Source organism: Balaenoptera musculus, chromosome 5 (genome assembly GCF_009873245.2).
Source record: "Balaenoptera musculus isolate JJ_BM4_2016_0621 chromosome 5, mBalMus1.pri.v3, whole genome shotgun sequence".
In the NCBI taxonomy this organism is placed as follows: Eukaryota; Metazoa; Chordata; class Mammalia; order Artiodactyla; family Balaenopteridae; genus Balaenoptera; species Balaenoptera musculus.
In genome coordinates this window covers 69,056,756-69,082,909 of record NC_045789.1, presented here as the reverse complement: position 1 = coordinate 69,082,909, position 26,154 = coordinate 69,056,756, and the positions used below count along the sequence as shown (strand labels likewise).

The window sequence follows — 26,154 nt, the reverse complement described above, 5'->3', positions numbered from 1 at the left end:
CTTAGTTAACATCCCAGCTCCACCACTTACTAGCTATGTGTCCATAGGCAAGTTACTGAATCCCTATGTGCCTCCCTTTCCTCATCTGTAAAGTGGGGATTGATGATAATATCTATCAGTATGATAATTTTAAAATATTTATTTATTTATTTATTTATTTATTCTTGCTGTGTTGGATCTTCGTTTCTGTGCAAGGGCTTTCTCCAGTTGCGGCAAGCGGGGGCCACTCTTCATCGCGGTGCGCGGGCCTCTCACTATGGCGGCCTCTCCTATTGCGGAGCACAGGCTCCAGACGCGCAGGCTCAGTAGCTGTGGCTCACGGGCCCAGTTGCTCCGTGGCATATGGGATCCTCCCAGACCAGGGCTCGAACCCGTGTCCCCTGAATTGGCAGGCAGATTCTCAACCACTGCGCCACCAGGGAAGCCCAGTATGATAATTTTAAAAGCGAATATTTATAAAGTGCTTAGAATAATGTTTGCCCATATAAATGTTATATATGTGTCAGTTAAATAAATAAGTAATAAATAAATAAATACTTTGGATCACTGTCTACAATCATCACCAATCTTTGATAAAGGTAAAATTTTCAAGTCTGATGTCTAAACCAAACGTTTAAACAGAAATCTAAGCTTTAAGGTTTGTTATCCAAATTGGGCATAAATCTCCCTCCCTTCCAACTTTCACCTATTCCCCTTCCCATGCTATTCCTTCTCCACCAAGCCAATCACCTGTGAAAGTGTGTGCCTTGTATTGTTTTGTTCACTGATCTTAACTCTTCACTCAGCCTAAGAACGAGAAAAGCAAGATTGAGGCCTCTGCTATGAAACTCCTAGGTAACAAAGTTAATAGCACTGCTCATGATTATCTAGAGCAAAGGCAAGATAAGCAGACAAGAGTATTTCCTTCAGTGCTGAAGCCCCAGAGCACAGAGGCACCCCATTCCTGTGGTGAGGGTTTTAGCAGGAATTATACCGTGTTGCGTAATAACCGGCTACCAAGTCTTCCACTGAATAGTTGGTTAAATTATTTAATCTCACTGTTTTCCTCTGATCTTTCATCTGTAAACTAGGGGTTAATAGACTACGTTGTGAGATATAATGAGTTAATACATATAAAGTGCCTACATATGCACGGTAAAGCAAGAATATCATAAACATTAGCTATTATTATTTGGTAGGAATTAGTCGTTTCAGTTTCAGCATTGCCTTTCCTTTAGGGTTTATTGCAATAACTATATGACTTAGGAAAGGGGCGTATGGAAGGCGGGAGTTTGAAGCCGAGGGACCGCAGGAGAAGCTGATACTAGCACAAAACGGCAAAGTCCATTGTCAAGCCCTGAGAATAAACTTGAGCATGGTAATCAGAACAGAATCCCAGTGGCCACAACTTCCCTACAAAGCCGCAAACACACAAAGCAGGACCCTCAGAATCCAAAGGCAGGAGACATCCCGACCCGGAGAAGCCAGAAAGGGGCCTCAGCACAGGCTTTTACGCCGCTAAATTCCCAGGGAGTTGGCTCGGTGGCCTCCACGCTCCGAGAGACGCCTTTATCCTGTAAAGTGTGTCTGTGCTTCTGTACTGCTTGGCTCCCGCAGTGGTCCCGCGTGGCGGTCGGCGATCCCACCAGCCACACCTTGACCGCAGCCGCAGCCAGCGCGGCGAGAATGAGCACCCAAGCCTCGGACCTCGGGGGGGGCGGGGCTTGCGCGGAGGCCCCACCCCGCCGTCCCCATTGGCTGAGGCTGCCCGGGGCCGGGGTCAGCGCGCACCAGTCCGAGACCCCGCAGCTCCGCCCCAACACTGATCCATGCGGAGGAGAAGCACCCGTGGGTGAGGAGCGAGCTTCTGTGCCCGGGAAGCCTCCTCGCGGGCCATGGGGGGACAGGTGAGGTTGCCGCCCGGAGAGCCCTGCCGAGAAGGTGAGTGTCTGCCCAGAGCCGGAGGATCTGGCGTTCGGGTGGCGATGAGAACGGGCGGGCGGTCCCGGGTACTTGTGGAGACCAGAAAGGGATACGCCGACTCTTCACGCGCTCATTCATGCATTTATTCATTCATTTCCGCCAGTCAGCCGGTCAACAAGTATTTATCGGTGCCTACAATATGCCAGACTCTGTGGGGATGCCTGAGTCGAGCAAGACATACGTGGCTCCCACCCTGGTCCGGAAGACAGATCCATGTAGATTACGGAGAGCTGAGTGTCGTGACTGGGTAATCAGGGTGCTGTAGGAAGACTCTCAAGTCTCATCTGAAAAAGACGCTTCCACTGACTCGGACTCACTTCCAGAGTCCGTGGTCGACGTCACCCAGTGGGCAGAGGGCGTGCCCGCGGACCGGACGGGAGTGCAGTCTTGCGTCCAGCGCTGGCTTGGCGAGGGTCAAACACTGTGCGGGGTCAGGCGCCCTGGACCACCCCCCGCCCCCCACCCCGGGGGAGGGCTCTGGACAAACCTGGGCTGCCCACCTCTCTCCTCTTCCTTTGTGATGAAAACGCCTCCAACCCCAGTAGCCTCGTGTCTGACTCGCTGTGAAGTCACTTCTTGGCTGCTTAAGGCGACAGCAGGACGGAGGAAGAGACCGGGAACTGGGCGCACTCATTTGTAGGTCCCTCACTGCTTTCTAGTCTGGGGTTTCAGCCGCCACCTGCGTCCTGTAAAATCTTAGGGCGCCGCCCCTTGCCCTGTGCCAGGTGTTTACAACACTCGCAGGCTTTCTACGGTCTCGACACCAAAGGCGTGCGTGAGTCCGGATAAAAGTAGGGGCACGGCTGCGGCGGCGGGGAGTGGGCGCGGGCGGACAGTGTGTATCATCTGAAATGACAGTTTTCAATTTTTACAGAGTCCAGAGAAAAGCAGATTTCTATTTTACCTGGTAAGGATGTAAAGAGGGAGGCGGCAGTGAGAGGCGTGGCAAGAATTCTATCTTTCCAAAATTGCTGGCAACTTCCCCGGGTTTTCTCTTCTCTTGGCTCTCCCAGCTTATTCCTTGATGCGGAGAGTTGTTGTTGTTTCAAGGGGGGAAAAGGCAGTGAACCAGTCAAAACTGTGCCGCCAAGAGAAAGAAGGGACACAAAGAAAGAGAAAAATGCCTGAACATTCACAAACTATTCAGAAGTTGAGGTTTTGGAAGTGGTTACTAAGGCAGCTGGATATAGAATTATTTCCTAGATAGTCAGTCATTCTTTGTCTAAAGAATTCCTAAACCAGTAAGTCAGACTGTTACTAACACGTCCACCCTTGTTTACCCAAGGATCTGTAAGTAAGGAGGATGTGTGAATTACATCCGCTTGTTTGAATTTAGGAATGATTTTCCTGCTTTGCTCATGCATTTAGTTCCAACAAGAAATATTCAAGCTCCATGCTTAATACCTGGGGTTAATTAACTGTGGTAATTAATTAGGTGGGATGCTAGTGGGAAAGACTTGAGAGAAATCAGAATCCTTCTTATCAGTAGTGGGAAGAGATTAGGCTTTGGCACCAGACAGTCTTCTCAGCTATGACGGCCTCCTTAAGTCTTTCTTCATCTATAAACTGGGAATAATTCCTACAGTTTAGAGTTTGAGGAATAGATGCAGATGGGATTACACATGAAGCACACACTTCAGAGCCCGACATGGAGTAAAGGCTCCATTTTTCATTTGTTCATTTATTCAAATGACAAGAGTCCCATGTGCCAGACATTGGCCTAAGTTCTATTTATTATTTATTTATTATTTTTTTTAATTTTTGGCTGTGTTGGGTTTTCGTTTCTGTGTGAGGGCTTTCTCCAGTTGCGGCGAGTGGGGGCCATTCTTCATCGCAGTGCGCGGGCCTCTCACTATCGCGGCCTCTCCTGTTGCGGAGCAGAGGCTCCAGACGCTCAGGCTCAGCAGTTGTGGCTCATGGGCCCAGCTACTCCGCGGCATGTGGGATCCTCCCAGACCAGGGCTCGAACCCGTGTCCCCTGCACTGGCCGGCAGATTCTCAACCACTGCGCCACCAGGGAAGCCCTGGCCTAAGTTCTAGAATAGAGGGATTTGCAAGACAATCTGGTCCTAGACAGTCTGGGTCTAGAGGCCCAGATAATTGGTTTTCATAATTAGCAATCCAACCAAGCACAAAATTATTTGAGCCTTTGTTTTTTTCTGTAGGTGTCCATCCCCATTCTCTGGCCTCTTGGATGCAGTGGTACACATTAATGATTCTGAGATTTTACTCTTTAAAAAAAAAAAATCCATATCATAAACATTTCTCAAAATTCCACCAAATGAACATAACTTTTATCAGCAGGACAAGCTGCATTTTCTATGTAAAATATAGCTTCTTTTATGTTACACTAAAAAAGATTTTCTCCAGATTTTTACAAGATTAAAAGCAGCAGCTGTTTTTTCAGCCTTCTGTAGATTTCCTAAGTGCTGAAATTCAAGTGCTTTAAGGTATTAAAAATTCTTCACTAAAGGTTGTTCAGAAAGCAATATGTTATTACTTGCAGCAGTTTATGTAGGAAATCTGATGGTCAACAGTCCTCATAGAGTATTTGACCTCCAAACACACTGATAGTGGGACAATCTCGTTTGGAGATACAAATTTTTAACTTTTTAAAAAATCAACAGTATCTGCTCAAATTTATTTGGGTTACTTGAAATAATGTGCTTCTTGCCCAGCCCTATCAGAGTTCATATGTAGATATATCTGCTAGATATATCTGCTTGATTTCCAAATTTACTCAAACTTATTTCTCATTCTTATCTGCTCCAAATTTGCTCTAAATTATTTCTCATTCCTATTCTACTCCCTTTATTCCTGTTTTTCTGTTCGTTTTCTCACTAAAATTGTCAGTTTCCATGAGAACAGAGACCTGTTTACCTGTCTTGTTGATCACTGTCTCACCAGTTCTTAGAACAAGACCCTGGCACACAGGAAGTGCTCAATAAGAATTTGTTAAGTGTTGCATGAATGTATACCTAACATGGTGCCTCGCATGCTAGGTGTTCAACAACTAATTTGTTGGGTGAATAAATAAAATTGATATATGGATATACAATGTTGTTACAAAGCCATAATTAAGCTGTAAGAGGAAGTCTGTTTGGTTGGCAGTATTAAATTGTACGATGGAAAGTGAGAAATTCCTTTAGATTGGAAAGGCAGAGAAGGCCTTTCTAAGGAAGTGAGAGCTCAGTGAAGAGAAGGAGTTAGCCATGCCAGCCACTACTAGCACTAAGTAACAAGTAAAGGCTACTTAAAAGCTTTAAGATGAGAAGGAATTTAGCCTGTGAAAGGAAGAGGGGAAAAAATTAGGGAATGAGGTTACAGAGCACGCTGGAGGCCAGGATTCTGTAGGCCCTTGTAGACTGTGGTGGGGATTTTGGATTTTTTCTGAATGAAAAGGGAAGCCATTACAGAATTTTGCAAGGAGAAATGACTAGATTGGACCTACTTATCTAAAAGCTCATTTCACCTGAGCTTGTCCCCTGCTACTCTTTGACCTCATCTCATACCATCTCCCTTCTCTCACCAGCCAGCCTGGCTGGTGCAGTTCCTCCCATCCCCTCAAGCAAATTCCCAAGTCTGGGTGTTTGCATTTACCCTTAGCAGAGAGGTTTTTCCATTCAATGCTGTTTAAAAAAAAAAATACACCTTTATGCTGCTTTTACTGCTTTCCATGGCACTCAACATATTCTGTAGTTATTAGTTCACTTGTTTATTTCCCCCCATTAGAATGAATGTAATAGAGCAGGAATTTTATTTTACTCACTGTTGTAACCCCAGCTTCTGGAAAATGCCTGACAGATAATAGATAGCCAATAAATATATATTGAATCAAAGAATGAAAAGATGACCAGTGTTTTTTCAGAGAATGAGAGAGAGAGAAAGAGTAATGCAATGTAATGTCAGAGGTGAGCAAGCTTTAGAGCATGTAAACCTTTTTTAAAGTCCAGGATTAGGAATTTAGACTTTGTTATAACTGCCATGAAAAATCATGGGGAATTAAGCAGGGGAGTGATGTAATCTGATTCACACTGGCTGATATTTGGAGAACAAATTGTAGGAGACATGAGAGATTTCATTCACTCTTTCCTTTGCTAATATAAATAGGCAGGTGTATCAGTCACCTATTGCTGTATAACACACAACCCAAAACCCAAAGGCTGAAAGCAACAATCATATATTCTTGCTTATGTGTCTGTAGGCCAGCTGATGGTTGACTAATCTAGACTGGGTACACCTGGGTGTCTCTGCATCAGGCTACATACCCACCTGGGTTTGGCTCCTTAATGTGGGATGAGCTTAGGTCTGCTCCATATGTTTTCATTCTGGGATCAAGCTGAAGGGGCAGCAGCTGCTCAGGGAAGCTCTATTCCTGAAAAGTACAGAGGTGCAAGAGAGTAAAGCCAACCATAATACAAGGCGGTAGGCCCAACCACATAAGTACATTTGAACCCTCTCCTTATATCACCTCTGCTGATGTCCCATTGGCCACCAATTCACTCCCAGCTGACATCAAGGGCAGAATACTCTGCCCTCCTCGGGAGGGGTAAGGAAGTGACTAATTGCTGAATAATAATCCAAACTAACCCAGTAGAATGGATGGTGAGACAATGATTTTCTCAAATTGGAAATATCTTGCAGTGATTAAAAATGTAGTTTTATGCAGTCACTGATTTCTCAGAAACCAAGATACCCTATTCCATGTAATAATTGGACAATATATATTATTATTCTCTACAGACAAATAGGACTTGAAAAAATTAAAGCATTTCATCTTTATAAAAACAATAATACATTTTAACTGACTTTATTTGTACTTTATGTTTTTACTTTTCTGAAATAGAAAGAATAGTAGCCTGGGAATTGCGTTACCTGGCCCTGTTTGGGCAGTTACATGACTTTGGCAAGTCACTTAATATCTTAGCATCAGTTTCTTTAAAATGTCTTCCAGCTACAGGTGCCTATGAATTTAGAGCTGGTCCATCAGCAATATTTATGAGCTACCAGGATTATAAGTAAATTACTCTGGGAACCAAGATAGCTTATGATCAAACCACAAAATTAAGGAAGGGGTCTTTAGAATCATCAAGTCAAAATCCTTCATTTTAGAGATGAAGAAACTGAAACCAAGAGTGATGACTCAGCTTGCCCAAGATTATAGATAATTTGTAATGGAGCTAAAGGTGGGAAAAGGCATATAATCCTGTAGAAAATTTAACTTTGTTTTAAAATTTTTAAGTTGTGTGTGTCTGTAAGGAAACATTCACACCTGTACATAGAAGATACATATTAAGTTGAATCATATGAAACTGCTATCTATGTAGGGTCAAAAATTGTCAAATATCATCTATTTCATTTGGTTTAACATAATTGAGAACATTAGCAGCACTGTTTGTAAAAGCAAAAACACTGTAAATTATCCAATGTCCACCAACTATAAAATAGAAAAATTAATGGTGAGATAGTCATACAGTGGAATTCTATAGAACTGTGGGGAAAAAACCAAACCTTACAGCCAGAACATCAAGACTGATAAATCTCAAAAACAAGCAAGTCACCAAAGAATACATACTATATGATTACATTTTTAGAAGGTGCAAAAAGAGGCAAACGAAACACTTTATTATTTAAAGATATAATTTTATAGGGGAAATCATTTTTTTAAAGAAAAGGAATATTAGACAGAAAATCAGGAGAGTTGAAACCACACGGCTTGAGGAATCTTAGTTCCACCGTCAGTGAAAGCGCTGAGCCCTAACCACTGGACCGCAAGGGAATTCCCAAGTTGTTATTTCTTAAATTGGGTGGTTGATACGCTGGTGTGTATTGAATTATTTTTTTCTTTATAACTGACATATATTTCCTAAATCTTAATTATTCAATATTTAGAACAATATATAATAACATCAAAGAAGTTACAACATCATGCTGTTTGCTGACAGGAGTGTAAATTGGTACAGACACTTGAGAGGGCTACTGACAGTGTCTATTAAAATGAAAAATAAAGGGGAATTCCCTGGTGGTCTAGTGGTTAGGACTCCGAGCTTTCAGTGACGAGGGCTCGGGTTCAATCCCTGGTCAGGGAACTAAGATCCCACAAGCCCGGGCAATGTGGCCAAAAATAATAATAATAATAAAATAAAATAAAATGAAAAATGAGTAATGTAATAAATTTTCTGTGTTGAATAAGGTTTGGATTAAACTCTGGAGAATTACTTTGCTTACTAGAATCATAAGAAGCCACCTCTGATTTTGAGATATCTCTAATTCCTCTGAAACCTTCCAAAGTCCCTGCCCACACAGTCTGCTTCACCCATCTCTCCCCTCCTGCCCAGCACCACTCCACCCCCACCAACCCGCCAGTCACTCCCTCCTTCAGTCATACCTGCTGTGGGCTCCGTCCTTAATATGCTCCCCAAACATAAAACAATTTAAGTTCTAAGGTCAGTAAATAGACAAGATTTTTATTACTTTTTCCTGCCATAAAACTTGCAGCATTGGGACTTCCCTGGTGGTGCAGTGGTTAAGAATCCGCCTGCCAATGCAGGGGACACAGGTTCGATCCCTGGTCCAGGAAGATCCCACATGCCGTGGAACAACTAAGCCCGTGCACCACAACTACTGAGCCTGAGCTCTAGAGCCCGCGAGCCACGACTACTGAGGCTGAGCACCACAACTACTGAAGTCCGTGCGCCTAGAGCCCGTGCTCCACAACGAGAGAAGCCACCGCAGTGAGAAGCCCGTGCACCGCAATTAAGAGTAGCCCCCGCTCGCCGCAACTAGAGAAAGCCTGTGCGCAGCAACAAAGACCCAACGCAGCCAAAAAATAATAATTAAAAAATTTTAAAGTTAAAAAAATTTTTAAGTTTAAAAAATTTTTAAGCTTTTTAAAAGTTAAAAAAAACCCTTGCAACACTAATGCCCGCTTACAATGAGAACTTACAAAAGGCAACAAAAATTATTTGCACTCCCTTATCACCTTCTGCTTCCACACCCCCTAAAATGTTGGAAACATTTTGCTGTGTCAACAGCTCAGAAAGAATATTGTTTGACTAGAATGAGGTCCACCCACACTGTCTCCAGAGATAAAGTTTTGGAATGGTTATGTTAACTACATAGTAAGTGACATTAATGCAGCCGTGGAATTTACTGGACAGTCAAGTCAGATGTTTTCCCAAGAATTCATGTAATCGAAATTCTTACTACCAAAAATTACTTTGCACTCTTAGGGGTTGGATGAGATGAACAGTGCCTGGGACAGATTGCTAGAGGCTAGCTTATGTGAAAATTTGCAGCAATTCTTACTAAAACAACCAGGCTGAACAATTCCTCAGTTACCATAGAATATCCCTGAAGTAATATAATTCTCTTCGGAATATTTAGAAGTTTTGTCCCAGAATTTATCCTGTATCACAGGATCAAAGTTGGTTCATTTTCAAATTAGAGATAAATGAAATAATAATCACGAAAAGATTGAATTCAATTATTTTACCTTTTGCTAGACCTGAACTTTACGGTTGTTTCTCAACTGTGTATGTGGTAAAATTCACATAACTTCATAATGCTTTGCCCAGGAGGCATAGATCCTGTTTTTAAAGTTTTGTTTCTAAGACATCATTTAGTTGTTCATGTGTCCTTTTAAGATTTTTGAGATGTAAAACTGATTTTCTTTTTTCACTTAATTCTAAAATTGTAGTTGATTAATTTTTCTTTGCCCATTTTTGTTTAAGGTAAGTCATGCTAGGGAAATATGCCTTTTAAATGGAAAAAAAAAAGTTGAGAAGATGGTCAGAAAACCTAGTCACGGTGTCACCTTGTTTGCAGCTTTTTGAGTGGAGAATAGATCATAAAAAGTTTCTTAGATAGTGTAAAATGTTTTCATTCTGTGTTTTAGTATTTAGCCTCAAAAAAAAAAAAAAAAAAGAAAGGCACTTATAATAATGGGTCTGGTTCAGTGGATTTACATGCTTATTTGAATCCTATTCAGGAAAAAAAAAAAAAAACTCCTGATATTTAATTCATTTGTCTATTAGATTCTATTTTTGTTTAAGGAGGAAGTGAGTTAGTAGACCTGCAAAATTATTCTTTTTAGGAAAGTGGTCCAGAAAACTAAAACCGCTTTTAAACATGTTTTCTAAAATGCACAATTCGTACCCCACCAAGTGGGATAGCTCAGTTTCCTGTAACATGGTGATTTCTAGACCCACAGGGTTGCTCTGCCCTTTCCCACCTTCAGTCGCCACCTATGCTGCTGCTTTCCCGGAGACACACTGACGGCGTGGAGGAGAGCAGTGGACGTTGTAGGGCTGTGATGAACCGCTGAGCCCAAGCTGGGTCTGAACAGCTCCCTGCTGCTCCAACAGGCTGCTGCTGGCTGGAGCAGAGAACCGAGTACTGCTAGATCTTCCGTTTTCTGAGAGGAATCCAGACTTTCATGTGAAGTCTCGCATGTTCGCGTGATAACAACTCAACAACTTTGCAAACATTTTGAAGAACCTGTGTGAGCCCAGCTGAACCTGTCTGCGAGCCCGTGGACCACGTGCTGGAGACCGCCCATCGGGCAGTAAAAAACCAGTGTGTCAGTACTGCCCACTCAAGTTTCTCTTTCTTGGAGAAAGAAAGTAAAGATGAGTGTGTCTCCCTTTCGTCGGTTGACATTTCCCTCTTTCCCTTTTCCAGGCTACGTGCTGTCTCTGATCTGTCCGAATGCCTCCCAGGCTTGGTGTGAGATCATACGTGTGTCACAGCTGTTGGCTTCTCCTGTCCTCCACAGGGACCTGAATTCCAGCATAACCAACTGGAGCATTTCTGCAAATGCAGAGAACAAATACAGTCTTTATGTAGGCCTGGTACTGGCAATAAGTTCCAGTATTTTTATTGGCTCCAGTTTCATCTTGAAAAAAAAGGGCCTCTTACAACTGGCCAGCAAGGGCGTTACTAGAGCTGGTAAGAAATGGATGCAACTAACGAATTCAAGTTCCTAACTGCAGAAATCATCCTACTGTAAGACCACGGTGCTACAGGAATAACATTTCACTGTCTCTGTCTTGGCCCCTATTCCTGTTCTTAGCAACTGTTCTCAGCAGTTTCCAGGATTGAGCCAGTTGTGTCTCCTTTAGGGTGAGACTAAAACGCAAGAGGTTTGGAGTGTGGGATGAGCTCTTCTTTCATAGCCTTAGTCTGAGATTCCAGGATTTAGTCAGATCAGGCGACTCCCCTGATTAAAACACATCAGTGGCTTTTCTTTGCATGTTTGAGTAAAATCCAAACATCCTCGCACAGTCTCTGACCTCACCTGCTGCCTAAAATGGCCTGTGCTACCTCTCCAGCTTCATCTTCAGCCTCCTTCACTATCGTGTGCTTTTCTCTGGCTCCTGGAATGTACCGAGTTCTCTCCCACCTCGAGGTCTTTTCCTTTGTCTGCAGCTCTCTTCTGCCTAACTGTCATTTGGCTGACTCATCCTTCACACTTCAGCTAAACTATCACCCCTGCAGAAAGGCCTTCCTCGACCATCCTCTCTGGGGAGGTTTCGCTCACCTCTACCCCTGCTATTCTCTATCACTGCACTAAGGGTTTCCTTCATTGTACTTGGAATAATTTGTCATTGTACATTAATTGTTTATTTACTTGTTGTCAACAGGCTTACTTGTTTATTTTTTATTTTTATTTTTTTTAAATTAATTAATTAATTTATTTTTGGTTGTGTTGGGTCTTCGTTTCTGTGCGAGGGCTTTCTCTAGTTGCGGCGAGCGGGGGCCACTCTTCTTCGCGGTGCGCGGGCCTCTCACTATCGCGGCCTCTCTTATTGCGGAGCACAGGCTCCAAACGCGCAGGCTCAGTAGTTGTGGCTCACGGGCCCAGTTGCTCCGTGGCATGTGGGATCTTCCCAGACCAGGGCTCGAACCCGTGTCCCCTGCATTGGCAGGCGGATTCTCAACCACTGCACCACCAGGGAAGCCCCCGGCTTGTTTATTGATAGTAGATTCACAGAGCAGGAATGTACCCTAGCATAAGGGTATAAGTATTGTCAAATCAGTAAACGGATTACGGTAGAGTTAGGTTACTATTTGTAGTGACATTTCAGAAGCTGTGTAGCTCTGCTTGGCTATCCTTCATTAACCATGAATTTTCTATTCATTCTTATCAAGAATAATGTCATAAAAGAGCTAAATATCTAAGGTTCATAGGGGAAAATAAACGGCTATGAACTGTGCAAACAAGTTTATAAAAGTACTATTGAGGGGACATTGATAAAACAGTTTGGCATTAACAAAGATAGACAAAATAATAAAAGATAATTGAAAACTTATATAAGTACATACAGCAATTTAATATACAATTTTTAAAAGTGGCATTTCAATCCACTGGAGAAAGGATTAATTATTCAATGAAAAGTACTGAGACAACTGGCAAAAACTAGAGGAGAAAAATGTGAGAGCTTTACTTTATACCATTTGGTAAATTAGATTCCTCATAGTTTAGAGTTAAATTTAAAATGAAATAATTTTTTTTAAAAACCTAAAATAAAGTCTTCCTAAGCATAAAGATAAAGGAAGAAACAGTTCTATATAAAGGAAGAGATTATCTGGATTGACCCCCAAAAAAAAAAAAAATCCTACATGAAACCACCTTTAACTGAAACTAAAAAGGAAATGACATGTGGGGAAATTTTTCAAATTATATGACAAAGGGTAGTTAAGTCACAATATACAAAGAGTGACTATAGTCGATAAGAAAAAGATAGGTACCTAACAGAAAAAAGGCAAAACACATAAACAAGGAAATCACAGAATAAGAATTGTAAGTGGCCAATAAACATACCTAAGTAAATGTTACTTCACTAGTACCCAAAGATATACCAACTATATAACATTGAACTCCTGGGTTTTACCTACTATTTTAACAATATTTGGTTTTTCTTTAAAAAATAATGCCCTATGTTGGTAAGGGAATTTGGGAAATAAATAGCCCTCTCAAACTTTGGTGGAAGCAATATAAATGGGTACAAACTTTCCTGAGAGCAATTTGGGAAAGCTTAAAAATGTTAATATCTTAAAATCTAATAATTCTACCTCTAAGAATTTATCTTAAGAAGTGAACAAAGCTACAGTATTATAATCAAAACAGTGTTGTATTGGCACAAAAACAGACATATAGATCAATGGAACAGAATAGAGAATCCAGAAGTAAACCCACACACCTACGGTCAATTAATCTACAACAGAGGAAGCAAGAATATACAATAGAGAAAAGACAGTTTCTTCAACAAGTGGTGTTGGGAAAGCTGGACAGCTACACGTAAATCAATGAAATTAGAATATTTCCTCACACCATATACAAAAATAAACTCAAAATGGTTGAAAGACCTAAATATAAGATGTGACACCATAAAACTCCTAGAAGAGAACATAGGCAAAACATGCTTGGACATAAATTGTAGCAATATTTTTAGATCAGTCTCCCAAGGCAAAAGAAATAAAAGCAAAAATAAACAAACAGGACCTAATCAAACTGAAAGCTTTTGCACAGCAAAGGAAACCACCAAAAAACTAAAAAGACAACCTATGTAATGGGAGAAAATATTTGCAAACGATGTAACCAATGAGAGGTTAATATCCAAAATATACAAATAGCTAGTACAACTCAGTATCAAAAAAACAAACAACCCAATCAAAAAATGGACAGAAGATCTAAATAGACATTTCTTAAAAGAAGACATACAGATGGCCAACAGGCACATGAAAAGATGCTAAGCATTGCTAATTATTAGAGAAATGCAAAGCAAAACTACAATGAGGTATCATCTCACACTGGTCAGAATAGCTATCATCAAAAAAGTCTACAAATAATAAATGCTGGAGAGGGTGTGGAGAAAAGGGAACCCTCCTCCACTGCTGGTGGGAATGTAAATTGGTACAGCCACTGTGGAAAACAGTATGGAGTTTCCTTAAATAAAAATAGAGCTACTATATGATCCAGCAATCCCACTCCTGGGCATATTTTCAAAAAAGACGAAAACTCTAATTTGAAAAGATACATGCACCCCAATGTTCAAAGCAGCACTATTTACAATAGCCAAGACATGGACACAACCCAAGTGCCCATCAACAGATGATTAGCTTAAAAAGATGGAGTATATAAATACAATGGAATATTACTCAGCCATAAAAATAAATGAAATCTTGCCATTTACAGCAACATGGACGGACCTAGAGAATATTACACTAAGTGAAGTAAGTCAGACAAAGACAAATATATGAAATCACTTAGATGTGGAATCTACAAAATAATACAAATGAATATATATACAAAAGAGAAACAGACTCACAGACACAGAAAACAAACACACATATATATACATACATACATATATATATATGGTCTCATACAGGTTAAATTAATAATAATAATATATAATAGACCAGATTTTAGGCTATTCAATCATTAAGGGCTGAGAAAGTATTTGTGATATTAAGTTGTTTAAAAACAGCATATGAAATCATATTTTAATTTTCCAATTTGGTTATTTGCAAATTTTGTAAGGAGAAAATCATAAATAAACATGGTTAACTGCTTTGCAACATAATCCTCACAGCTAATATATCCTTTTTAGTTTAACTATAAACAAAATCAGATAGGTCAAGTTCACAGCGTTAAGTATATTAAAACTGGTGAGAAAATTGCAGTTTCTAAAACAATCATAACAATGACTTAAGCTCACAAATTATGGAGTGGGAAGATAACTCTCTGAATATCTTAGGAAAGGTTTTTGTCCTTTTCAGTAGACTAGACAAATTCAATTTCATGGTGCCAAGGTAGAGAATAAGTAGAATCCAGCTGGCTATTCTCTCATTGACTATCCAAAATCTCAAAAGCTCTTATGTCAACCATCTTCATCCCTTTAAGGTCCTCCTTAGATACCAATCTAATTTATGATTTATGGTTTTCTGTCTTTAATTTTTTAACTGTGGCTGAAACAAAGTATTTAGGGCTTATAATACTCTATGTCCATGCCTGAATGGCATAAATATGGTGTGGACAAAGAATATAACCTGCCATATCAGTAAACAAAGGGTGTTGCCAACATCAAGCCATCAGCCACCAGCAGACAGTGCACCCTGAGGGCGTTCAGGATGGAGAAAACAGGATACTGGCCCTAGAGAGTTAAGATGCATATCAAAGGAATGATTTCAATGAGCCCAGACTCTTACATCTTCCCTTACAAAGAAAAGTGCTAAATTCATTTTCTTTAATTAATGGTAATCTTTTGATGTTCCAACTACCTGTTTTGTTTGTTTGTTGTTTTTGCAAAAACTCCTATATACCCAGGCTCCTCCCTTACTTATTCAGGGCAGTCACTCAGAGATGTCTGAGAGGCTGCCTCCTGGGCTTAAGTCCTCAGCAAGTCAACCGAATAAAGCATAATTCTCAACTTTCAGGTTGTGCATTTCTTTTCAGTAGACAGTAGTAAACCTGATGACTAAATAAAATTTTCCTGCAAATGAAAAAACTGACTTTGTGTAGAAGTCAAAGGCGATATAAAGAAAGCTTAAGAAGATTTCTAAATGGAAGATTTACTGGAAATGACCAAGTAAATAAGCTAAAGATGAGATATACTTACTAGGCCTTAAGCCTTGTGTTTTCCAACCATACTCCGGTACCTTTTGTAGAAGTTAATTCCTCAAACCCTCTTCCTCCACTTTAGAACTTAATTTCTATTTGTATCATTTTCCTAGGACAAGGTGGATATTCTTACCTCAAGGAATGGCTCTGGTGGGCAGGATTACTCTCAAGTAAGTCCTTAATGCCAAGAATAGTGTTTGCTTGTAAAATGATAAAGTACATGCAGTTGTTCAAATTGATTAATTTATCTAGGTGGTAAGGATGGCATTTAAGTCTAGAAATTTTTGTGTGGGCATAATGTCTTACATATAAAATAAATCACATGTATTTAGAATTAATTTTTACTCTTTCCTCCCCCCACCTCCACATTCTCAGTACTGTTTTGGAATGCAAGTAAAAAAGTTATTGTCTGAAATCGTATATTTTATCACAAACTTCTCCTTCTCTTGTATTTTATTCCCCATAACAACTGAGGAAAATGCTTCCCTCCCACATTTTCCCAGCTCCTAATTCAATATGTGACTGTTCTCACTGCATAGAGTAGGTACACTTTCCTGGCCAGGACCAAAATACGGATAAATGAAAGTCCCCTTGGACTGCTTAGCTCTGAACAAATGGAGAGAAGATGAAGGTTGCCAGCACTCTCCTTCCTCCTACACTCGCCCTGAGGATTAAATGAGACTCTGTATGAGGTGAAAGCACTTTCTAAACGCTAATGTGATGTCCAGTAAGAAGGCAGTGTATCGCCCTCAGGCACTTTTGCAGATTTATAACTCCCTACTAACTCCTCTGAACTTTCTCAAATCCCAAGCCTAAAGCTTCCAGGGAAAGGACCTCATAAATTGTAGTTTCACACCACTTCCAGCCATCTCTGTAGCCAAAAAGCCTTAAAACTTCCATTGATTTTCCTGTACTAAGTAAGACATTTCAGTATTTTTGAGATCTTGTTACAAGAAAGAATTGGATAGCTTTTCTCTAATAAATGGTGGTATCTAAAAGGCTTGTTACCTGAAAACTGGGTTCATCTCTTGATGGGTGTCAAAAGACACAACCAAGTCAGAGATTGGGAGAAGGAAGGATTTATTACTTGCAGCAAGTAAGGGGAACACTGGGGATCTTTCCCAAAGCAGTGTCTTCCCAAACAGCAAAATTAGGAAAGTTTTAAGCTAAAAGTACATGCATATTCATGAAGGGGCTTGAGCAGAGGTGAATTCAGCATAGAACTGGGGCAGAGGTTGACAAAATCCAAGCATTAATTGATGGAAGTCACGAGGGTCAGAAAAGGTCAACATCGGGACTTCCCTGGTGGCGCAGTGGTTAAGAATCCGCTGGCCAATGCAGGGGACATGGGTTCGAGCCCTGGTCCAGGAAGATCCCACATGCCACGGAGCAACTAAGCTCGTGCACCACAACTACTGAACCTGCACTCTAGAGCCCGCAAGCCACAACTACTGAAGCCCACGTGCCCTAGAGCCCACACACCGCAACTACTGAGCCCACGTGCTGCAGCTACTGAAGCCTGCGCACCTAGAGCCCGTGCTCCGCAACAAGAGAAGCCACCAAGAAGCCCGTGCACTGCAACGAAGAGTAGCACCCGCTCGCCGCAATTAGAGAAAGCCCGCACGCGGCAACGAAGACCCAACACAGCCAAAAATAAATTTTTAAAAATTTAAAAAAAATAATAATTATAATACCTTAAAAAAAACCAACTTCTAAATAATAAGTGTTATATATGCTGGGGAAGCACCATGGTTCTATCAAGAAAAAAAGAAAAAGAAAAGGTCAACATCATCGTCCCTTGGGTTCAAGTTGATCTGGTGGTTGAGGGGACTTAAATTCTGCAAAATAGCTCAAGGAAGTACTGCAGGCTAATCTTTACCATTGAAACAGAACTGGGAGTCTTTACAACTGATTTATCATCTTTGCTGTTACTTCTCTTGACTGATAACAGTTTGTTCTTTTGTTCCCTTAAGATCATTAATTACTGAGACCTGTTCGAGGGCAAACATTGTGGCCAGGCTTAGATCAAAAAAAGGCTTAGTCCTAAAATGACTTCTCATGTCAAAAAGCTATATCTGGTTCTTTTCCTCCAGGGACCCCATACCCTATCTGCTTACAGGATGGTGAATAAAAATAATTTAAATTTGTATAACTTTTTCAGCTTTTAAGGTGTTTTCACATCTGTTTTCTTACTTCGAGTAAATGTTGTCAGGGACTGTGCTGGGAAGATTCCAAATAAATATTTGGATGATTCTTTCTCCTTTTCTCTCTCTCTCTCTGTCTCTTGTATCTCTCCACCCTCTACCCACACAATAGAATGAAAGTAGAAGGAGAATATTATATGGCTATGTTTGTAATTTTAGTCTCACCATGCACAAAGTTTCTGCCAGTATTGAAGAGTGAAAAGCACAAGTCTTCAACATCAGAGATTTTATCTAGTGACAAACATACAGTACTTTAATTATGAAATCAGTATTTTCCTGGAAAGCTGTCTATAATGATAAAAATATAAATAATGAAGTATTCAAGAAAACATGTCGACGAAAAAAATTAATCAGTCGATCTAAGAAAAAAATGGAAAATTTCATTCGCACCAAACTGAGGATTATAACCTGGGAACAGACTCTCAGAAAGAGAACTGCTCCGCCTGTTAGAGATCAAAGCACAGTTATAAGTTCTTGAGACAGGGGGCATTAAATACCATCTAATGGACAGTTTACACAATCCAGAGCTGCACTTACAAAGAGAATAGTGGGCCCTTATGAGATTAAGAAGGAAGGTTATCTCCTAAGGAGGTCTGGTTAATGCAGACGCACAACGCACACTAAAGGGGAGGGAGGAGGCCCAAATGGGCCAAAAAAAAAAAAATTATGTTTAAATTTTTCTCATCTTGCCATAAAATATGAATTTTATTTCATTACTTACTATTCTGAGAAAACTACCACTGTTGCTCTTAAGAGAGCAGTCTCCTACCGTTCTGTACGTTTCTGTTTGTTTTATGATTTTTTTTTTTAATTTTATAGCTACTTTATTTATTTATTTATTTATTTTTGGCTGTGTCGGGTCTTCGTTTCTGTGCGAGGGCTTTCTCTAGTTGCGGCAAGTGGGGGCCACTCTTCATCGCGGTGCGCGGGCCTCTCACTATCGCGGCCTCTCTTGTTGCGGAGCACAGGCTCTAGAGCACAGGCTCAGTAGTTGTGGCTCACGGGCCCAGCTGCTCCGTGGCATGTGGGATCTTCCCAGACCAGGGCTCGAACCCGTGTCCCCTGCATTAGCAGGCAGATTCTCAACCACTGCGCCACCAGGGAAGCCCTGTTTTATGATATTTTAAAGCTGATTACTCCTGTGGATTTGGCTGAGGCTGGGGTCGGGCTTGGGGGGTGGAGTGGAAAGCAGCCAGAGGGAAAAAGAAAGTGGTTGCTGGTGTCTTCTATCTGTTCCTGGAGCTCTCGCTACAATGTGTCTGCTTGGCACAGTTTACAGCGTGAAATACTACATTCTGCGGGCAAGCATTCAGTTGTGACCCATGAGAATAATTTGGCCCCAATTCAAGGGCCCAACTCTTAGAAGGATTTTCCCTCACTCTAGAAGTTAATTGCATCACACTGTCTTATGGAAGCCTGGAGTTCCTCAGATAAGAAAAGGATTCCAGGAGCATATTGTTAGGACTTGCAAAGAGCTGCTTGGATATCCCTGAGCTACTGAGATACTGTTACTTACTTGTAGATCATCTGCAATCCAGAGGTCCCTGACTACACAGGCCTGTGGTAGGCATCTCTGCCTGTCCCCTGCCTAGACTGTACATCTCTAGAAAGCATTCTGATTTTAAAAGCTGCTTTATTGTTAATTTGCATAGCAAATGAGCAAACAATCATTCTTACTTACTTACTCCAAAGCTACCTCTTCTAGATTTCATCAGAGTGACCAAATATGTTTCTGGTTCTAAAGAAACTAAAAACTTTATTGAAGGTCATTTAAAATAGATATTCCTCTGTCACCACTTTTTGCATTAATTGAGTTTGTATCACCAGGTAATTACAGTTTATCCTTTTAATACCAAACCTTCCCTAAAAGAAGTTAAATTATTCCTTTTCACTAGATATATGAGTGTCTTTGGGATAAAAGACTACTGCTTTGCATGTGTCAGTTGCTTTTCTCATAGGATAAATAAGCCTATCTTTTATATTAATACTGCTGCTTGCTTTCCAGTGGGAGCAGGCGAGGCTGCGAATTTTGCAGCTTATGCTTTTGCACCTGCCACCTTGGTCACCCCACTGGGCGCTCTGAGTGTTCTCATAAGGTACGTGAGCAATAAGGAACTTGGCTTCTGAGGGATTTTAATACCGTGATAAACTTAACCCACAAGAAACAGATTACTAAGCATACCTCAAAACAGAATTTTGAAAATCACAAAAATAATGTGAGAAGACTATACAATAAATAGCAGGAGAAATAGGAAATAGATGGTCTTCCCGCAAAACACAAAGTAATTGTGTGTTTTCTTTGTGACGATTCAGTGGAGCCAAGCAGATTTTATTTCCCTCTCACCTGAACAAATTGCCACAGCCCTTTTAATGCTTTCTGTTGTCATAGCGGTTAATGACCGTAGTTGTCAGAGGACTTTAAAAAGCATGGTGTTCGGGTTAAATTTCAACTTTCACTAAAACTCTTGCATTGTCTGCTGGATACTTCTGTTTGGAGATATCTTAGTTTCTTTTAGTACTGGAAACAGGAATCATTTTCCTGTTAATAAAAATTGGATCTAATATCTCTGAGTTGGTCTTTATTATGATTCCAAATGAATGTGTTCCATGAGCCCATGAACTCTTTTTATTTTGTAACTAAGCAACTGTTTTGTTTGTTGTCTTTTTCTTTTCCTTTTAATCTCCATTCATTACCAACCTCTAGAAGAAAGCTTATGACTAAGCCTACCCACTTCTTTTCACCTTCTTTGTAGGATTGTTGTGAGAAGTAAGTGAGTCCATACAGAAAGCACTAGAACACTGGCTACTAGTGAATGATAGATATCGGTAGTAGCACTGTTTGCTGATGCTGCAGTCCTCATCAGTGGCCACATGAGGGTGACTCTCAGAAAGCACCTGGTAGTTGACCATAGTCTTGGGTGCAAATGGATACTGATAATGCCCTGGTGGGAGTGCAGGGCATCAGGAGAAGGGGCCACAGTGGACCTACTGGTTGAGCAGCAGGATGGCATGATCTGTGTCCATGGTGGTGCCAATCTAGAACTTCCTGACGCCATGGCAACAAGGGAGTGGGAGCAGTGAATAGGTGAAAGTATCAGAGGAATAGCAGCTGGTAAGGAAATATTTTAATATTTGACAACCCATATGGTTGTACTTGTGTGTACCAGGTAAATATTGGCTCTGAGCAGAGTAATTCTTCTTTAGGTATATATCTTTCTTTGAAGCTTTCATGAGCACCCATGTTCTAAATGTGTCATGCCAGTAAGATGTGAAAGTTCTTCCATTTTGTTTGGCTTTACAGGAGAAAATGGGGAAATTCAAAATGAATTGAGTGGGACCTCTTAGAAGGTCATGGGAAGATTACAGGTGTATAGAATGCCTATTATAACTTTTTAACTATAAAAGCAATTAAGCAGACTCGATTAATTACTTGTATTTTTCTAGATACAAATTTAGTAATAAATAATGAACTTCACACACAGAAAGGAAGGAAGGGAGGGAGGGAGGGAAGGAAGGAAGGAAGGAAGCCAGCCAACCAGGGTTTTCAGTGTCACATAGCATATTCCAATCAGTTGATTGGGATACAGACTGGTGCGCACCACAGTGTGACATCTGAGCTGCTATGGAATCCAAAGGTAACTGAACAAGAGTGATTTTTTTTTTTCTTCTTCCAACAGTGCACTGTTGTCTTCCTATTTTTTAAATGAGCACTTGAACATTCATGGGAAAATAGGCTGCATATTAAGTATATTGGGATCAACTGTGATGGTTATCCATGCCCCACAAGAAGAGGAAGTCGCTTCTCTGCATGAAATGGAAATGAAATTGAGAGACCCAGGTCTGTGATTCAACCAAAAGAAACGCTTACTCAAATTCTGCTCCACTTTCTCTTCTCATCAAATGAATTGGTAATAATATTGTAATAGGCTTCCTAGAAGCCTAGTTGTGGGTTGAGATACAGTACGGTCTGACCGAGTAATACAAGTCTTCTGAAAAGGTGACACAACTTATTTTTGTGTCCATGCTTCCCCCCCACAGAATGAAAGGAAGAGATGGGGATAGAAAAGGGAAAAGACTTATACTCCAACCCAAACTTTCACATCTTTCTCCCTCTGAAAATATAAAGTCAATCAGACAATACCTGCTGTACCTCATAGTGTTGTCTGTGAGGTTCAAATGATATGTCTGTGAAAGTCCATTGTGAAATACTGAAAGCCATGCAGTAAAATGTTGTTGTTGTTCCTGTTTTTTTATTTAATCTCACGTCTCTTTCTAAAACACCTAGGCTCCTAAACTCATGACTAACAAGATTTCACAAAGATTTGATCCTATTAGCATTTTCTGAAGTCTAATTCTTTTCTCCTCCTAACAGGATTTATCTCCTTTGCTGTGATCATAACTGTGATCTCCTTGGTGCTGATTTTGATTGTAGCTCCCAAGAAAGGACAGACCAATATATTGGTCTACATTTCAATCTGTTCATTGATTGGAGCATTTTCAGTTTCTTCTGTCAAGGGCCTGGGAATTGCCATTAAGGAACTACTGGAATGGAAGCCCATTTATAAGCATCCCCTGGTCTTTGTTTTGCTGGCTGTACTCGTGCTTTCAGTGACAACACAGATTAACTATCTCAACAAGGCACTGGACACCTTTAATACATCTCTTGTGACTCCCATTTATTATGTGTTCTTCACGTCCATGGTAGTAACTTGCTCCGCCATCTTATTCCAAGAATGGTATGGCATGAATGCTGGAGATATCATCGGGACTTTGAGTGGGTTCTTCACCATTATCAATGGCATCTTCCTTCTACATGCTTTTAAAAACACTGACATTACCTGGAGTGATCTGACATCCACTACTCAGAAAGAAGTCCTCTCTCCGAATGGTAATGAAGACAAATACGTCTTACTAGAGAATGTAGAATGTTCAGCCCCAGGATTTGATGATGACATTACCTTGTTTAGCAGGACTGATGATCAAAGTCCCTAGAAACCCTGAACTTTAACCGCTAAGAGACACTTGGAGAGGAGAAGGAATACCTGATTCTTGGAACAACTATTAGGAAAGCTGGCATTTTTAAAGTTCTAACTAATAATTTAGACATGAGCCCAAATAAAAAAGCCTTTACTTTTGGCCATCAAACTTGAAAATCAAAGTTTTGATCCTCCTCCAGAAGGCTTCTGCTGTTTTTCATTTCTGCAAACTTGAAATATTCCCTAAGCATGAAAGAAGTCAAAGAGTTAGATAACTCAGAATAATCTCTTTCTTCTGGTCACAATATGTTTGGCTCTGCCAGGTGGCTCTTCATTTCTTTGGCTGCTATTCTTAGTCTCTCAGTAATTCATAGGTAAACACAACTGTGTGCTGGTAAGCAGAATATCAGTCACCATTCTCTAATGAGTCATAGTTTCAAATTATTAAAACTGAGAAGCGAGATCACTGATGCCTCCCACCTTCTACAACTTCCTTCTTTCTAAACTAGGTAGCTAAAGGGTAGAGTGTTTAAGAAAAAAATAGACATGTTGGAAATCTGCTGCTTGGTGGGCTAGAATGTGTAAGACACACATGCCCATGAAGGGCTTATAAATTGTAACTTATTGAGGAGTTTGAGGAGAATAGGAAGGCGAGTTAACTTCTTAGAAAACTCAGGGAATACTACAGGAAAATACCTTTTCATATTAAAGCCTACATAAAATTTTTCTATCTCACTCCAGGTGCATGGCAGGAGTAACATTTTTGGTGGTCTCTACCGTTTATGGATAGATTAATCCATTAATCTTTTCTCATTGATTTAATGGAAAAGAAATTAGCTATCTTATTTCTAGACTAACTTATTTCTCGCAAAAAAAAATCCTAACCAAAAAATTATGACATTAAAAACAAACAAAAACTCTTCAGGTTGACTGGATTATTCTCTTCTAATGTCAAATGTTATTAGTTTTGTTTGTTTGTTTGTAATCTACCTCAAGTCTATTCTGGGTAATAATAGTAGATTCTTTTCTTCAGAATTCTATTAAAGTGACTTTAGCATTTCTCCAGTTCGGTTGAACTGTGATTGATTTTCACGGTGATGACCTGAGATGACTGCAAAGCCCTAAAGTGCTGGCACAGTCTCTTCGGCATAGTTTAGTGTTGAGTGCAATTCAGTGCATTCTAAACTTTTGAAAATTGATAATCCGTGGAAGATTCATGGTTGATACCTCAGGTCAAATGTATGTTTACTGTGTTGATTGCTGTTTCACCTTAATTGTATATCAGATATATAAGCTATGAACACAAGTTTGTAGAAAAAGTATTCTCTTAAAAAGTAGTGTCTGAAAGTTGTAGAAATTCTTTTAAGTTTCTCTTTTTCCGTTGAAAACTCTGTTGATTTCTCCAGGACACCTTCTTGGTGAGGAAATTAATAGCATCCAACCTGAGGTTGGGGTAGTCCTCCACTCGACTGTATCTTAGTGTCAGATATTTCTTCAACGTCACCTGTTACAAAGCTTTGCCCTTGGTATATTGTGCCCAGGTTAGAGGTTCTTGGAACACAAGAACCCATGTGTACCCTGGGTTGGAAAATGAACTGGTATTGACACATATGCCCAGGAGAAAGTCTGAGAAAGATCTAATGAGCTGAAATATGTTGAGAAACAATGAAACATTTGAAAAACTCTAAAAATCTCTGGTGGGCATATGCATTGAAAAACTAAAATGTTGCAAATCCGAAACCCAGAGTACTTTTTCCCAAATAGGAAGATGTTGTCTAAGGAGGAATAAAATGCTGGATCCCTGTATTGAGACTAACTGTGTTAGTCTTAACTGGTAGTCTCATATGTGTATATTTTAATATGTATACTTTATCTCACATAGATACCTTAAGATTTATTATGTGAATATCTGTACACATGTCATTAAGGATCACAAAGCTATCCTCACACAGCCAAATGGAAAGCTCGTCCTAATTCTATAAACATAATAGTTTCATTTTATTTTCCAACTTACAGTTTTATTCTTAGGTCAATGGTTAATGATTTTATTTTTAGTTCAGATTTCAGAATGTTCATAAAACCCTCTAGATTTGGAAACATGCAATTAAATTAACATTTTTGTTTTAAGAGTATGAAATCAAATACATATATGTGGAAAGCACCCACATCATGCCTGATATTGAGGCATTTAATACAATTTAGTTTTCTTTGAATCAACATTTTAATTCTCATAGTCTCAGTACTATATAGGTAAGGACCATTAGTTGCCAGTTTTCCTACATTCTTTTTCTTTTTTCAATTTGTGTTACCTTAGCTCATTTTTAATAATCCAAGTGAAAATGAATTCCATTAGTATACTATCTCAACAATACAAAATGATTCTGACAAAAATATTTTATTTTTCCTAATAAAACCAAACTAAATGCAATCTTCACATTCCAACAAAACTTTGTGGAAAAGTACTTTATATGAATATATATGAAATATTTTCAAATGTTTTGAAAAACTATGATCATGAAATTTTCTATTTTTCAAATGTTTATAAATACTGTTCATTTTAGAAAGTTTACAACTTTTAAATTAATGTTTCTGTATGTTTTTCATTTGCAATCAAATAATGTGGTTTAATTATGCTTGTTGGAGTTCAGTTTTGAGTTTCTTGAAGTTAAGTTTGTGTAAAGGCAAAAATACCCCTTGAAATCAAAAAGAAAATTCTGAGGTTTAAAAAAAAATCTGCACTTTGTTTAATGCTTTGTCATTTTCCTTGAAATTAAAATCTGTGTTTTAGAAAAAGGCTCTCCACAAAACCATCTCCTGAATGAAAGGTAGGAGACACTATCTTATCTTTTGATAATTTTATTGAACAGTCAGTGTAATGAAATCTCCCCTCAGTTCAGAAATTTAAAAGAAAAAGGAGGAGGAGGAGAAAAAAGCATTATAACAATATTTGGTAGCATTGCATTACATCAAAATTTACATTTGCAAACCCTCAGCAAATTTCCTTCTAGCCCCATTAGAACTTCAGTATTGAGCACATCACCATGACTTTATCAATTTTCCCTGTTCTGATTTGAATTCATGTTTGAGAATAACTCCCTCAGTTGTGTCTATAGACATGAATTGTCTAGGGTACAGACGGCCTCTTTCTTACCTGTGTCTGTTTTATAGATGAACAGAAATAATTTGCAATTCCCTAAATCGCATAGTTACTTAGGATCAGAATGAAGACCAAAATCCAAGTCCCTCAAACCTCCCAGACTACCCACTCCACGGAATGTAGGCACGTCTAAGGAGGCCTTGGTGGAGCACATCTCAGCAGAGTTAGAACGAACTACAGCTTCCCCCAGCAAGCTGTGTTAGCGTATACCAAACATTTCAGTACCCT

The 26,154-nt window shown here is 39.9% G+C and overlaps 1 protein-coding gene across 1 annotated transcript; it reads left to right on the top strand.

Annotated features, from left to right (window-relative positions):
- The first annotated feature begins 1,249 nt into the window (after nucleotides 1–1,249).
- On the top strand, nucleotides 1,250–25,527 carry NIPAL1 (NIPA like domain containing 1). The gene is made up of 6 exons (XM_036853872.1): nucleotides 1,250–1,920; nucleotides 10,645–10,911; nucleotides 15,703–15,759; nucleotides 19,799–19,889; nucleotides 21,471–21,631; nucleotides 22,166–25,527. Exons 1-6 carry the CDS (start codon nucleotides 1,875–1,877, stop codon nucleotides 22,783–22,785), a joined length of 1,242 nt encoding a protein of 413 aa, XP_036709767.1. The 5' UTR covers nucleotides 1,250–1,874; the 3' UTR covers nucleotides 22,786–25,527.
- Nucleotides 25,528–26,154: the final 627 nt, after the last annotated feature.

Excerpts from the sequence above, each read along its gene's own strand:
- NIPAL1 (XM_036853872.1), top strand. The coding sequence starts at position 1,875 with ATGGGGGGACAGGTGAGGTTGCCGCCCGGAGAGCCCTGCCGAGAAG. Across the intron at positions 1,921-10,644 it reads CGGAGAGCCCTGCCGAGAAG|GCTACGTGCTGTCTCTGATC; the intron begins GTGAGTGTCTGC and ends TCCCTTTTCCAG. Across the intron at positions 15,760-19,798 it reads GTGGGCAGGATTACTCTCAA|TGGGAGCAGGCGAGGCTGCG; the intron begins GTAAGTCCTTAA and ends CTTGCTTTCCAG.